This window comes from Acomys minous (assembly GCF_964271855.1).
Source record: "Acomys minous genome assembly, chromosome: 13".
Taxonomy (NCBI): Eukaryota; Metazoa; Chordata; class Mammalia; order Rodentia; family Muridae; genus Acomys; species Acomys minous.
Window position 1 is genome coordinate 86,385,821 of NC_140495.1, and position 16,512 is coordinate 86,402,332.

General features: G+C 43.0%; 1 protein-coding gene across 7 annotated transcripts in view; it reads left to right on the forward strand.

Annotated features, from left to right (window-relative positions):
• LIMS1 (LIM zinc finger domain containing 1) overlaps positions 1–16,512 on the forward strand; it is a 106,360-nt gene that overhangs the window by 70,472 nt on the left and 19,376 nt on the right. For 5 of the 7 annotated variants that reach the window (XM_084753590.1, XM_084753591.1, XM_084753592.1 and 2 more), the window contains exon 2: positions 5,461–5,620. In XM_084753590.1, coding sequence (XP_084609716.1) covers positions 5,461–5,620 — 160 coding nt within the window. Of the gene's footprint in view, positions 1–1,735; positions 1,968–5,460; positions 5,621–16,512 lie in introns of those variants that run through there. The other 2 variants (XM_084753586.1, XM_084753587.1) reach the window with 2 other exon arrangements.

Here is a 16,512-nt window from a genome sequence, read left to right on the forward strand (position 1 = left end):
CCACTCCTAGTAGTTCTTTCAGAGTTAAAATATGACTGGAATACAGCTCAACAGTTTCACTCTTTGGCATTTCTTTAAGAAAAATATAAATGTACACTTACACAGAAGCTTCTATACAATTTTTATTTGTAAAAGCCTAAAACTATGAAGTACTTAAATCTTCTGCAGTGGATGTGTGGTTTGACCATACATACATTCACACTGCTGAACATTATGCAGCAACACAAGAGCAGACTGTATTTATGTGTATAGGAACCTGGACACATCTCAATGGCATGATACTGACTTAAAACCAGTCTTTGGCCATCACATATGATAGAGTTCCACAACTGACAGTTTATACAGGTGAAAATCAGGTTAGTCAGGGAGGGCAGTAAAGAGATTTCTGTAGGCAGAGAGCATTGTCCTGCTTCGTTGGTGGCCATAGTAGCTACACACTGCATGACACTGGAGCAGCTGTGCCGCTGCCAGGCTCCCGACTCTACTGCTCCATTTCCTTTACTTTAGACAGGAAGCTGAAGGAGTGGCATGCTCCATCAGCCTGAAGCTTAGTGTCTGATCTCTCCTTCCTCTGCTTTACTTTGCCCTTATTAAAAGAAACCAAAATTAAGGGCCTGTAGAGAAATAGCAAGTATAACATTTGCACCCTCACGCTGTTTCTTTACTATTTAAAATTAGTGCATCCCCTGTTTTATCGTGTGTCAGGTGTTAGGCCGTAGTCTTTGAGCTCCTCATCATTCTGATATAGCTAGATTCAGAGTAGGGAGATGTAATCTCATTCCCTGCTTCTGGTCTCATTTTGTGCCTGCCACATACAGATTTTTAGTTCACTTGATTTATTTTCTGGAGATTCTGTTTAGCCATTTTCTCATAGATGTTACAGCATAACTCCTAGGTTTAAGTCTTGACCCCATCACTTACTTATTATCCAGTTTCTTTGTGGCCTTGGCTTTCTTACGTAGGAATAACACCTGTTTTACAGAGGATGTGGTGATGTGACAGAAGATGCTTGCTAACTTCTGTATCACCCGTCACTGTTACTCAGGTATCAACTGTATGGTGTGTGTGTGTGTGTGTGTGTGTGTGTGTGTGTGTGTGTTTTGAGCCAGTATGACCTGTGGTGCCCAGCACTGTGCCTGCTCACAAGTTCCTTGGGCTGCTTGCTTTTGTAGCATGTCTTACTATACTAAAGAACAGAACCACAGTAAAACACTTAACCATGTGTGGCCTCATACTGCACTGTTCTTATCCTCATGACAAACACACTTACAAGGCAGTAGTTTGAGCTAAATATAGCAGGAATACTGTGAAGAATCCATGACTCTTCTGTTCCAGGATTAGCTGGGATTAAATAGAAGAGTTACAGTTAAACTCTGTAGCTCTTTCTGGTTTACACTGTGTTCATTTGTTGAAGCCCTTACTATGTTGTTTCTTGTATGAAGAACAAAGATAATAAAAGACCACATAGCACTTTGTTTCAGGAGCTCACAGATCCTCACTAGGGCTGGTCAAGCTGTTCAAAAGATTCTGTGTACACCCAAATGGAGAATCGTTTAGAAACAGATTGTCACTGCCATGTGAAATGTGTCTGAGCGCTTCTAGAAGCCGTAATAGAGCCAGACTGCTGTGCTACTGAGCTCTTAACATGAAAAGTCAGTAGTGACCCTGGCAGCTGGGTGACGCATGTGGGAACAGTGGGAGTGACCCTGGCTGGGAAACAGGAGGCCTGGATATTGTTTCTCTTCTCTGTATCCTGCTCGGCATCTCGGGACTCAAGCCTGTACAATGGCCTTCCCAGGACGAGCACGCCCGTGCACTATCCCAGAGAATGAAGAAATCCCCCGGACAGCCCTCAACAGTGTCCTGGAAGCTAATGGGAGTGAAGATGAGAGGGCTGTATCCAACCTGCAGCGCAGGCACAGTGATGTAAAAGTCTACAAGGAATTTTGTGACTTTTATGCGAAATTGTGAGTCTCTCCCTTCTTGGAATGTGGGCTTTCAGGTCTCTAGGTCTTCAGCTCTGTGTCCTGGAGCCAGGGGCTCCAGCTGATGTGTTTCAACTCACCAGGGCTTACTAGAAGTATGCCGAGGGCGCAGGGTGGTTCAGAGTGCCTTGTCTCGTAAACTTCCACCCGAGGACATTAACAGATGTCAAGGAAAGTGCCACCTTCCTGGGAAGAATAGAAAGCTCTCATCTTACTAATAATGGTACATTTTCATTGTGTTATCCATAACAGAAGTTGGCACTTTGTGTTGTCAAGATCCATAACAGGAAGAAATGTACTCTGAAAGTTCTCAAAGATGAAAGTAAAAATTTAATTGATAAAGATTTAGTTGGGAAATGATTCCATAATTGGTATTTGAGGTGGTTAGTAAACTCTCAAGATATTTGATAACAGAATTTTGGATATTGTTGTATTTTAAGAGCAGAGACTTTGTTTCCTGTGTGGTGATAACTGAGAGGGAAAGCTTGGTTGCAGTCTCTGTGCTGCCGACCTCCAGAGCTAGGTCCGTGGCATCAGCCTTGTTGGCCAGGCAGGGCTGCGTCCTAGCAGCTGTCATAGAGATAAATTCTCCCTGCCCCAGACGTTGTCATCAACACTTTTTAGTGGAAAAACATTTTCTGGAAAATAAAGCAATTAGTTATAATTAATCTAATGATATGTCTCTTAAAAGATAACTTCTACATACAATTGTATTAATACATAATTGTATTAAATATTGTCAACTATAAAAAAATGTGAACAATACAGGAGAGTGAGGCAAGAGAGCATGTAATCCAGCACTTGGGGTGTATTGGAAGATCAGGAATTTGAGGCCAGCCTGGGCACATGAGACCTTGTCTCAAAAAAAGAAAAAAACAAAACTAACGAGGCAGCAAACAAGAAGGGGAAAGGAAAAGGAAACATGAGGTCAGTTGGGTTCGAGTGATCACTGTTTCCTGTTCCTCCTTAGTTACTAAAAGGAATTCATATACATAAAACATTAATCTGTCTACCTTTTGCCAATTCTGCCTGAGCATTCAAACATAAATAAAGTCTGGAATGTAGTGAATATAAACAGTGTTAATCCTATTATCCAAGAACCTCTTTATACTGTCTCAGCACCACCAAAAAGGGGAGGAGGAGTGAAATCCAGTACATCTTGTATGAGAAATTAGATTTATTAATTCAGTTAAAAGTAACTCATTATGTGTTAATAATAAAGAGGGAAGAATGCCTTTGCCTTACATTTTCTAATGTTTTGCTGATGTCTTTCTTGATATGCCTCCTTCTTCCAAACCAGTTCTGCATTCTGCACAGAGATATGGCTGATGGGGTACTTTAGAATGTGGAGGGAACCAGTCACCCCATACCTTGAGAATCACTGAGTTAAGTGATAGTGAATCAGGGTATCCCAGAATGTTCTCCAGTTTGTGGGGAAGTCCATTAATATTACTGAGGTTTGGGGTATCCTTGGAGAGAACTTAGAATTATAATTATGCCATGTCTTTTAATAGTACCTTAGCTTTCCTGGGTGGTTTTTCTTTTTTTAAAACATGCATTAGTATGAATGTGACAGATCCCTTGGTACTGGAGTGACAGACAGGTGTGAGCTGACATGTGGGTGCTGGGAATTGAACCCAGGTCCTTTGGAAGAGCAGATAGTGCTCTTAACCATTGAGCCATCTCTCCAGCCCTCCAGGGTAGTTTATACTTTTGTATTAGTTCATCCTCAAAACAGCTTCTGAGAATTCTTGAGCAGATGTGGCCTTGGGTTCTTCCTTCTCCATTCAGCCACTCTTTTTTTTTTTTTAAGATTTATTTATTTATTACATATACAATGTTCTGCCTGCCTATGTGCCTGCAGGCCAGAAGAGGGCATCAGATCTCATTATAGATGGTTGTGAACCACCATCTGGTTATTGGGAATTGAACTCAGGATCTCTGGAGGAGCAGTCCTTGCTCTTAACCTCTGCGCCATCTCTCCAGTCCCCCAGCCACTCGCCCCGATCTCTCCAGAGCTTTATTAAAACTGTCACCATTTATCTGGATAAAAGGAACTATCTAGATCCTCTCATCTCACATTAATTCTGAAAAGACAAAGTGGTGGTCTGTCTGCAAGTGCTATGCCAGGGTTACCCAGCACTGAGGCTGCCTGCTTTCCTTTTTAAAAAGTGTTGGGTAGAGCCGAGCGTAGTGGCGCACGCCTTTAATCTCAGCACTTGGGAGGCAGAGGCAGGCGGATCACTGTGAGTTCGAGGCCAGCCTGATCTACAAAGTGAGTCCAGCCCAGCCAAGGCTACACAGAGAAACCCTATCTCAAAAAACAAAACAAAACAAAACAAAAGATGTTATATCGCAGAGGGAAAGGTTGCATGAGGCCCCACCCATATCAGATAATCTGTTGGCCTTAGGTGGCACCTAGGGGAGTCAGGGTTTTTTTTTTTTTTCCTTCCAGTGTGGCCCACTATAGGTTGCCCATGGCTCCTGTGGTTGGTGCCCTACATCCATGCACATATGGGCAGCACTAACCAGACTCAGTAGTTATGAGGAAGGCAGGACAAGTAAACATGAAGTTGGGAGGGTGATGTGGAATGGAGACTGCTGACGAGCTGGAAGTGAGGAGCAAGGCCACGTGTGACCTAAGTACATTGTGTTCGCACCAAAGAACAATTTTTTAAAAGATGTCACCTCGTGGATATTTTGTTTTGGTGTTTTAAGACAGGGTCTCTTGCTGGGTGGTGGTGGCGCAGGCCTTTAATCCCAGCACTCAGGAGGCAGAGGCAGGGGGATCTCTGTGAGTTCAAGGCCAGCCTGGTCTACAAAGTGAGTCCAGGACAACAAGACTACACAGAGAAACCCTGTCTCAAAAACAAAAAACAAACAAGCAAAAAAAAAAAAAACCCACCAAACCAAACAAAAGAACAACAACAAAAAGACAGACAAAGTCTCTTTGTGTAGCCCTGGCTATTTTGGAACTCACTCTGTAGACCAGGCTGGCCTGGAACTCAGAGACCCACCTGCCTCTGCCTCCCAGCTGCTGGGATTAAAGATGTACGCCACCATTGCCAGCTGTCATCAATATTTTAATTAAAGCTTATTTATCTAGCTGTAAGCCTGAGTTCCATGAGGGAAACATTTATTCATTGATTTATTTATTTGAACCAGCTCACTCTGGCTATATGGGCCCAGGCTGTTCTTGAACTTCTGGATTCAAGCAACCTTCCTGCTCCCACCTCCTTAAAGGCTGGGCTAAGGGTTATACCATTGCACCAGCTAAGGGAGCTCTTGGCTTTATCTGTGTTCTTACAAGAATGCTGAGACTGTTAAAGTCAAACAGAAGGAAAGCAGGAGGCTCTTTCAGAATCTAAAATAGTTTTTGTGTCCAAGTAAAATTTGCTCCTCAGGCCTTGATGTTGCCTGCTCTTATGCCTAGTTACAAGCTAACAGTCTCGGCCTTGTCCTTTGTGTGTTTCAGCAACATGGCCAATGCCTTGGCCAGTGCCACGTGTGAGCGCTGCAAGGGAGGCTTCGCACCCGCAGAGAAGATCGTGAACAGCAATGGTGAGCTGTACCACGAACAGTGCTTCGTGTGTGCTCAGTGCTTCCAGCAGTTCCCAGAAGGGCTCTTCTATGAGGTGGGTAACTCAGCCATCCTTCAATTTTAAATTCATTACCAGAGATTGAATGAAAGGGCCAGGTATTTAGCACCTGGGAGGTCAGTTATGGAATGCATGTGAAGCATGTATGTCACTCCCTGAAGAGGACGCCTGTGCATACCTGCCTACACGCATGCCCATCAGGCCATCTTATTTCAGAACCTTCAGTATCTTGTGACTGACTGCCTGTCAGACATAAGTACTTCCACTACAAGTACAGACTCCTTCCGCGAGCCCTGCAGCAGAAGCATCTCTGGCTTCCCCAGGTGCTTGCCCCACATGGAGTCCGCCCACCTCATCCCGTTGTCTTCCTTTATCAGGGTGTCATTGACATCCTCCTGAAGGGGAACTGTGTCACCTACTTCCTGATTTTCAGGCCACATTCTGGAGATTTCCATACATGAATTTTCTAATGAGGAATTGAGCACTACAGGAACAACTTTGTGTTTAGCCCTTCTGTGTGTGTGTCTTGAGTTGTTTTGTAAACCTTGTTTTTCTCGATGTCACTGTGTGATCTGTGCTCCTGCCATTATTGGAACCTTTTATCACAGTACCATGCATGGTGGGATGGCCCTGCATCGTGAGTAACCACTTTGGCAATTCATTTTTGCTGCCACACTACTTAACATATTTGCAGATATGTGCATTTTTATATGATAATGTATGTGCATAGAATTATGATACCCCTAAAAATGTTCTTTGATTTCTTTTTTAAATGATTATTTTATGTGTATGAGTGTTTTGCCTGCATCTGTGTCTGCGCACCATGTGCGTGCCTGATGCTGTTGGAGGCCAGAAGAGGTTATAAGATCTATTGGAACTGGATTTCAAGAGGGTTGTGAGCTGCTATGTGGGTGCTTGGATTTGAACCCAAGTCCTCTGGAACAGCAGCCCGTGCTCTTAACTGCTGAGCCATCTCTCCCCTTTGATATTTTGTTTTTTCTTTCTTCTGAAGACTGAGATCTTCCTGTCTCGGTGCCTGAGGAAGGAAAGGTAGTTTGTAATGGTCGTTACTAAACTGGTTATTACCACTGAGCCATTGTCCCACCCCTCTGCAGAGTGAAATCCCCAGGCCAGCCTGGAAAACATCATTTCTCCCTCATAGATGCTTTAAAATTCCATTTGGGAATTGTCTGTATTAATGTAACTTGAGGAAATAGCATGGAACATATAGTTACAGAGTGAAATTTTATTCTCTAGAACACATTATTCAAGAGTTCCTACTACATCTCAAGAAAAAGCAAACCAGCAAGCAAGCAAACAGAAGTGCTTAGCAATAGGAAAATACTCTACTTTCTTCCTCTGGGAATCTCCTTATCAGAAAACATGGGCTTGGAATATGAAATGATAATCATGCAAGAACAGGAGCAGGAGAGGTCAGAGTCCAGCTGTCGGAGAAGAGAAGGTGGAGAGAGGTTTTCAAGGTATATAGAGACGGTGGTGCTGGGCCAGCCGCTCACTGAGTCTGTATAGAGACGGTGGTGCTGGGCCAGCCGCTCACTGAGTCTGTATATAGAGACGGTGGTGCTGGGCCAGCCGCTCACTGAGTCTGTATATAGAGACGGTGGTGCTGGGCCAGCCGCTCACTGAGTCTGTATATAGAGACGGTGGTGCTGGGCCAGCCGTTCACTGAGTCTGTATGGCTCTGACTGGTACGGAGAAGTAAAAGCTAGGCCCCTAGGGCCTGTGACACCATGGGGTGGAGGGTTGCTGTTGGACTGCTTTCACTCAACTTAGAAAACTCTCCTTAGAAGTTGACAAAAGGCTCTGAAATCTCTTAGCTCGGCCACATAAGACTTTTCATTTTCAGATCTTTGTGATAAGTTAGGGGAAACATAAGCTAAATATAAAGCCTTTATTACTTACTCATGGAAGTCAATACACATAGATTGGGAAAGTACAGGCAGGAGTAGAGAGATAGGAATCCATGGGCCAAAGGTTTATTGGTTTTTAGCATCCAAATATGTCTCCTGTGCAGATTTTCATTAAAGCAAGTAAGCACAAGTTTCAGATGGCCATGCTGTGACACCTGTGTCTGTTCAGTCCATGCTGCATCTAGCTGAACACAAGGCGGAGCTTGCCAGGGGACAGTGGTGTATGCCAGACAGCTAGGTTGGGCATAGTGTGGAGCTGAGAAACATACAACTGGGGACAATTAGAGTGACTGATAACTTTCCCTGGTGTGAGAAAGTGTAGCTTCTATATGTGTAACTACACCCATACATGTGCATACACTCATGAACATGTCTACATAAATACACACTAAAAAGCCAAAAAAAAAAAAAAAAACCCAAGAAACACTAGTATTCATACTGTATAAGTCCCCTTTAATCCCTATGTTTCTTTTCTCTGTGGCCCTAAGAGGTGAAAACATCCTTGATGACACAGCAGGTAACAGTTTATGGTGTGACAGGGTATTAGAACCTATTCTGACCCTAGTATCTTTCTTTTTTTTTTCCCCCCTTGGTTTGGTTTTGGTTTTTTGAGACAGGGTCACTCTGTGTAGCCTTGGCTGTCCTGGACTCACTTGGTAGACCAGTCTGCCCTCGAACTCACAGAGATGTGCTTGCTTCTGTCTCCCAAATGCTGGGATTAAAGGTGTGCACAACTGCCCAGTCATGTTTCTTCTTATTATGATGATGATGATGATGATGATGATGATGATGATGATGGTGAAGATGATTATGATTATTATGGTTTTGTTGTTGTTTGTTTGTTTTTGTTTTTCAAGACAGGGTTTCTCTGTGTAGCCTTGGCTGTTCTTGACTAACTTTGTAGACCAGGCCGGCCTTGAACGCCTCTCCACCACCCCCACCATCACCCCCAGCGCTGAGATTACAGGCGTGCACCACCACCGCCCAGCTGCCATGTTTCTTCTTAACATTAACAAAATGTTATTCGAATAGCAATTAAGGAAAGACCTGAGAAGTTCAGGGGGAAAGGTCAGTTCTGTTCTGCCCAGCACTTTATCTTCTGCCTGATGTGCCCTCTAGGGTGCTCCAGTCCTTCCTCATGCCTTTTCTCTAATACTGTCTTTTTGCCTGCCATTTCGGCATTATCTGGCACTGTCTCTTCCCCAGCAGTGGCTACCTCCTGTGCACCTGCTGTGGTGCTTACATGTGGTCCTGTCAGCTGCAGAGCCACTTATGTTTGGTCAGAGAGAAAAGCTTGGAAACAGCCTTCAGCAGAGCAGAATAAAACATGACTCATACTTGTCCTCCTGTCCATGTCTTACTTCTCTTCACTTCTGGGCTATAAATATCCTCCTTGGTATTATTCCAAAAGATACTACAAATTCCATGTTGGGCTATTAATGGGCTGTTGCCTTTTGGGTCCTAAGGAAAACAGCTATTTTAGCTACAATGTTTACTATTTGAGGTCCATTTTCCAGATAGGGATTTGTAAACCTGTAGATGGAAAATAATTTTACTTTTGGCTCAATGACATGTTAGAGAAAAAGCTGTCCCCATCTAAGAATAAGGTACATGTTCATATATGCCCAACTGTGGAAGGTTTTCTAGAGCTAGAAGTCCATTTGGTTTTTTGTTTGGGCGGAGGGGTTGTATGTTGTTTGAGATTACGTAGTTCAGCCTGGCTGAGGGTGACTTTGAACTCCTGATCCTCTGCCTTCCTAATGCCAAGGTTACAGGCAGGCCCTCCATCAGAAACTTGGTCTGTATGGATCAGTGTTAGTATAATGAGGCATGCAGGGCAGGGCATGTGGGTTGGAGATACAGTGCTTGCTTGATGCGTGCTTGCTTGATGCATGCTTGCTTGATGCATGCTTGCTTACTTGCTTGCTTAGCATTCAAGGAGCCCTTGGTTCAGTCACAACCATGTTGAAAGATAAGAGAGAGTATCTTCTCCAGTCTATGCCTTTGCTATTGCTTTTATCTTTGTCAAAGCATCCTCCTCCCCTTATTTCCACAGCACTTGCTCTTTCTTTTCCCTTGGAAATAGCTATGAAGATTTATAGATAAACAAGTGTGGTGGTACACACCTGTGATCCCATAATTTCGATGGCTGGGCCAGGAGATTTGCAAGTTCAATGCCAGTCTGGTCTGCTTGCTTAATAAAACCCTGACTCAGATTTTTAAAAAGACAGGTTTTGTTTACTTCAAAACATGATTCACTTTTCTCTGTGAAACTTCCTGATGTGTTGGATTAAATGACTAGGATATTCATTCGGCTAGCTACAAAGAGAAGTCTGGAGTCAGATTCTCATTTGTTCACTACCCACTCATTAGAACACGTTACTAGAGATATGAGCACAAGCATTTCTGGAACATCTCTACCTCTCTTAAGTATGGTATAACTGGTTATGATTGCATACATTTATAATCCCAGCACTTGGGAGAGGCAGGAGGATCAGGAATTCCCAGCTCCCACATGGTGGCTCACAATCCCCTATAGCTTCAGTACCATGTGCTCTCAATCAGTCCTTTGACCTGACCATATTAAGCACCAGGAACACATGTGGTAAACAGACATACATGTAGGTAAACAACCACAACAGAAAAATAAACAAATAAGCATTTCTAAAAGTAAAACCTTGGGGACTGGAGAGATAGCTCAGAGGTTAAGGGTACTGACCGCTCTTCCAGAGGTCCTGAATTCAATTCCCAGAAACCACATGGTGCCTCACAACCATCTATAATGTGATCTGATGCACCCTTCTGGCCTGCAGGTGTACATGCCTGCACAACACTGTATACATAATAATAAATAAATAAGTCTTTTTTTTTTTTAAGGTAAAACCTTGCCTCAAGGAAAGCAGAACAAAAAAAGAGTGACGTAGCAGCTACTGAGAGTACTCTTACATCCTTTCTCCTACTAGATGATGTGGGTTAAAACATGAACCTAAATTTCTTCCATTTAGGCAGAAATCTGTTTCTCTCAGAAAAATAAGGTGTTTTGCAGCTTTGTTCATTGAAAAGAACAGATTTACGTAAGATATTTGCACAGGAGATTCATGACTCATGTTACAGCCCAGTTCCATGTTTTGTTGCATAGCTTTTCTGAGTTCACAGAGCACTTTTTTCATCTCTAACATGGAGCACTTTTATATTTCATTACGGCTGTTTCTTACTATACTCATCTTTCCGTTTAACTTTGAATACCTCTGGCACAAAGACTGTCCACATTGATCTGATCTCTACCACATGACTGTAATCCCCACACTTAGGAGATGGAAAGAAGGATCAAGAATTCAAAGCCATCCTTGACTACACAACAAGCTTGAGACTAGCCTGGGCTACATGAGACTTATCTCATGTAGAAAGACCCCACTAAAAAGGTGTGCTGTTTTCTTTGCTTGCTTGATTAAAATAGCTGGATGGCCTGGGGATGTAGTTGGTAGTGGAGAGCATATTTATTCTGAAGGAGGCCCTGGGTTCAATCCCACTGATACGTAAACTAAAAACAACACAAGAAGACTCCAACACCCAAGGTGCCAGAGCTCTCAGTTCTTTATAATGAATACATAGCATCTTTTTTTTACAGAAAGCAAGATTCATTCCACATTATTGTGCTGGGTTGCCAAATTCAAATCCAGTTTCCTTCATTCAGATATTCTTCTTAATTTTACTTTAAAATAGCCTAAGTATTAATGACTATAGAAATTAACTCTCGGGGGATGAAGAGATGGCTCAGCGGTTAAGAGTACTGTCTGCTCTTCAAGAGGTCCTGAGTTCAATTCCCAGCAACCACATGGTGGTTCACAACCATCTATACAGGGTTCTGATGCCCTCTTTTGGCATGCAGGCATACATGCAGATAGAGCACTCATACATAAAATATATAAATAAATCTTTTTTTTAAATGTTTTAAAGAAATTGACTCTCATTTTAGTCTTCCTCAGAAAATACTAAACTTGTATCTAACAGTGTGAGCATGTTAGAGAGATAGCAGGGCAGCTGGGGTGTGTCACGGAGGTAGAATGCTTGCCTATGGGTTCAAGTCCCGGACAGGGTTGCTTCTCCAATCTTGACTGAGATGGGGCTTCTCAGGGTCATAGGTGTCCTGAAGGCAGCATGCTTGCCAGCAAACTAGTTCCCTGTGCAGGAGTAAGTCCTGTGCATTGCTACCTTAGAAGATTTATAAGGTCATATTTTCCCTAAAATAATTCAGCACTTGTTGTGAGCACTTACTGTACAAGATGCATTATAAGTTCTTGTTCTTTCATTTGATTAGTTACATGAACCCTACAAACTAGATCCTACTGTTGACAGTTTGCATGAGGCAAAGGAAGCCCTTTCCTACTGTTAAACAGCGGGCTCGAGAGTTTTCTCAAGACTGTTGTCTCCAAAAGCTGAGTTCCCTTGCACTGTATTGCCCTGCTTTTCTCTGAAACTGAATGATTTAGATATATTTCATAATATAACATTTTTTCCCCCTGAAAATGTCACTCACACATTCTGTAGAAAGCCAGCGTCCCGGTCCCAGGGTTCTTTTATTAGTTACCACAGCTCTAGTTCTGGAGAATCTGTATGACTGCATGAGTTACATGTGGATACTGATTTTTAAGTTTGATATTGTAGTTACGTTGAAAAGAATTGGTGCTGTTTTGGTGGTGGTGGTACACACTGTTCATGCCAGCAACTGGGAGGCAAAGGAAGATGGATCTCTGAATTGAGGCCAGCCTGGTCTACATAAGGAGTTCCAGGCCAGCCAGGGCTACATGAAGAGAGCCTGTCTCAAAAGAAGGAAAGAAGGGGGGAGGGGAGGAATCAGTGCCAGCTTCCATAGGATTTCAGTATGTGATGTCGTCTTATAATGAATATGAATCATTATTTTATAAATCTACCAGTTCAGTGGTGGCTTAGACTAATTAAATGCTATTTTCTGGAAGAAATGCCTTTTAAACACGCCCGGACACCAGTGTTAGAAATTCCTTAGTATAGCTTTGTTGTGATACCTTGGTTATCTCCACTAAAAGATGTATTTTTTACCCCTTGAAGTGTTTTTAGAAGTGAGCTAAAGCCAATAGTTACAGAGGACACAGTTCCAGAAATTTTCAAACTGGCGTAGACTGAACTCAGAACAAGGGCCCAGACAGGGCTTTTGTATGCCCAGCCAGTGTGCCTGGGGCTGAGCTCCCTGTCAGTGCTTCACGTTTTTCTCTCTCCTTGTTTGGTTTTCGCAGTCTCTGCCTTTCTCCCCCATCACAAAATACATTAACAGGAAAGGGCTGTTGGTAATGAAGGCTGTAATGGAACAATGAGTAACAAAGAGTTTCCTCACTCATTTCCTCTAATACTGCTTCCTGATTATTCAGGAAGGCTGGGACTGAGAAGTGAAGGCTGAAAAGGGGAAACTCCAGAGCCAGCCTCTCTACTTATCTACTGACCCACTTGTTTGAGAGCAGTTCATGACAAATGTGTAAATCATGAAGTGAGTGTCCAGCATCTGCATTCCTGAAATACGGCTGTCAGCCAAGTTTCCAATTCTTGGCTTTAAAGCAGCAGTAATTATCCCTCCTCCCTCGACAGAACTCCAAAACCTACACGGAAAGAAACAGAGCTGTTGCTGCCGCAGTTCATCTTCTCCCACTCCGAATAATCTCTGTTCCTGTTGGTGGAAGGGCCCAGGATTCTTAGGCACCCACTTTAAACAGTTCTATTTTGAAGCATAATGTTTCTTACAGCTCACTGTATTTGTGGTGGAGTTGATAAGAAATGTCCCCGATAGGCTCCTTTATTTGAACATTTGGCTCTCCATTAGTGGTGCTGTTTGGAGAGGTTGTAGAACCTTGCTAGAGGAAGTACGTCACTGGAAGTGGGCTTTGGGGATGTATTGTTTCACCCCCCCTTCCTGCTTTCTCTCTCAGCTTCCTGTCTGTGAATAAAAATGTGATCAGCCAGCTTCCTGCTCCTGCCACTAGGTCACGCCTTCCGTGCTGTGATGAACTCTATGCTTCTGGAAATGAAGCCAAACTCGGCCCATTCTTTCTTAAGTTGCCTTTGGTCAGCGCTCCATCACAGCAACAGGAAGGAGCTAATGCGGTATACCCTGTTTAAATTGACTGCGGCTGTAATGGAGTTATCTAAAAGATAGTGTTTATGGAAGTTTGAGTCTTCAAAATTTATGGTTTCTGATTTGTTTGTTTGTTTGTTTCATTGTATAACCTAAACTTCTGTTTTAGATTAACATCTGGATTCCCAGGCTCTTCATTGAGACATTCTATGCTTCATAGTCTCTCCAGGGTATAGAAAAGAGGCAGCTCATTATAGCAGAAATCTCTTGGGATAGGAATGGTAGGCCTAATACTGGGTCCTGTACCACAGAGGGCCATGCAGATGGTTGCAGTGGAATCTGTTCCTGAATACTTGGACTCTGTTTTCTGAGTTGTTTTCTTTTGTTTTTTAAGATGAGGTCTCATTGTAGTATAGCCCTGGCTGGCCTCAAACTGACAGATATGTGCCTACCTCTTGTGAGTCTATTAGGATGTGACTGCTAAGCTATTTCTATACATAGTTGTATGTGGGAGACACTGTATAAAAGGAAAGGATCTCAGTCCCTGCCAGGAAGACGTGCTCCAGGACGCCTCTCAGATGCCTCATTTAGGAAAGCACATGCCTCTGAAGCCTCCAACTGTTCCTGCCTAGTGTAGTCTCTCCTTTGGGATGAAACGTGGCTTGGGGAACTATGCTGAATGTTCTATATTCTGGTATGTTGTGAGTTTGGAGTTGCAGAGAGTAGCCTTGACATTATCTCCTTTATGACTGTGCCTTATGCACCTCTGATTAATGTAAAAACAAAACCAAAAAAAGCATCCTTTTGTAAAAGAATTCCTGTGAATGACCTGAAAGGATGGCTCTGTGCACAAAGCACTTGCAGTGCGGGCCTCGTGACCTAAACTCAGATCCTCAGAACTCACGTAAAAGCTAGATTCTGGCTTAAGTACTTAATACTTCTAGTCTGTGATGGCTATTCATCCAGCAGGGGCCACAGATGCCCACCTGCAGCTGGCAGGTGCCTTGCATCTCCTCAGGCCTGGCATGCCCTGTTCACTTATAAGTTATGTACCAAGAACTGAGCTGTACTAGTTTCTGTAGGCGGTGGGGGGGGGGGTGAACAAGATGGAGGAGGCTCACACAAGATGCTACTCACTCAGTGGAAGGGCCAGCTGTCACTGCACACAGGTAACCTGAGGGGGAGGATCGTGCTGTAGTTTAAACAGCTAAGGACATTTGAGTTTGGTTCTCAGTACCTATAGTGAGGCAGCTCAACAACTGCCACACATGTACCCACACATGTGTACATGCTTCCTCAGACATAATCACATTAAAAAATAATATATATATATATTTTTTTTTTGGTTTTTCGAGACAGGGTCTCTCTGTGTAGCCTTGGCCGTCCTGGACTCACTTTGTAGACCAGGCTGTCCTCGAACTCACAGCGATCCGCCTACCTCTGCCTCCCGAGTGCTGGGATTAAAGGCTTGCGCCATCACGCCCGGCTCAAAAAATAATAAATCTTTTTAAAGCTGTAAGTGTGGTTATCTTCCCAGAATGTTATAATTCAATGAATTGATATTCAGTTCTTTTAGTGCGTAGTATGTTTCAAGTATCTTACTATTTTTTTTTTTTTAAAGAAAGAGTTTGGGTGGCTGAAGAGACGGCTCAGAGATTAAGAGCGCTGGCTGCTCTTTTAAGGGTCCTGAGTTCAATTCCCAGCAACCACATGGTGGCTCACAACCATCTATAATAAGATCTGGTGCCCTCTTCTGGTGTGTATGTGTACATGAGGACAGAATACTGTATACTGTCTTCATACATACTGTACACATAATAAATAAATAAATCTTTTAATTAATTAAATTTAAAAAGAGTTTGGATTGCTCCCCTACAGATTAATAATGTTTCTCCAAATAAAAGAAGCTGTGAATATAACAGTTTGCTGTGAGCTTCAATAAACACCCAAAGCAATAGAGCTTCCTGACTCCCAGGAGGCACCACGAGGCTTCCCATGGTCACTCAGCAAGCTAGAGCAGTTGTATTAGCATTTGAACTACTACAGTCTGGAGCTGTAGTCAGTGCTCCTACTTATCACAATTTATTTCTGTTAAAAATTGGCACAGCTGGGCATAGTAAATCATACCTTTAATCCCATCACTCAGGAGGCAGAGGCAAGTGGATCTCTGTAACTTCAAAGCCAGCCTGGTCTACAGAGCAAGTTCCAGGATATCCAAGGCTACACAGAGAAACGCTGTCTTGAAAAACCAAAGAAAAAGAAAAAAAAGAAAAGAAATGAAAAAATAACCAACTAAGAAATAAATATAGATTAAAACTGTACCCTGAGTTCTGGTAAGCCATATTTGGTATAGGCCCACGAGAGATGCTTGAAGGAAAGGGTAGCCATTTTCATTTCTACAGCATAGGCTTTCCAAATAATATAACTGTGTTTTTGTGTGGGGCTGGGCATTTGTTTTGTTTTGTTTTGTTTTGTTGAGACAGAGTTTCCCTATTGCCGCAGACTCACAACCCACCTCTCTCAAGTGGTTTGGATTATGGGTATGTAAACCCTGTATGTAGTTGTTAGGTACAGGTATATACAAATGCTGTTCGTAGTTTTCAAATCCGCATTGGTCACTTAAAAATACTGATATTAAGCCTGGCATGGTGTTGCACACCTTTATCCCAGCATTTAGGAGGCTGAGGCAGGTAGATCCTTGTAAGACCTACATAGAGAGTTTTAGGGCAGCCAAAGCTACATGTTGAAACTCTGTCTCAAAAAAATTATTAAGGAGCAGAAGAGATGACTCAGTGGTTAAGAGCATTGGCTGCTCTTCTGGAGGACACAGGCTTGATTCCGACAACCCAAGGACAGCTCACAGCTGTCTGTAACCCCTGTTGCACAGAGCTGATGTC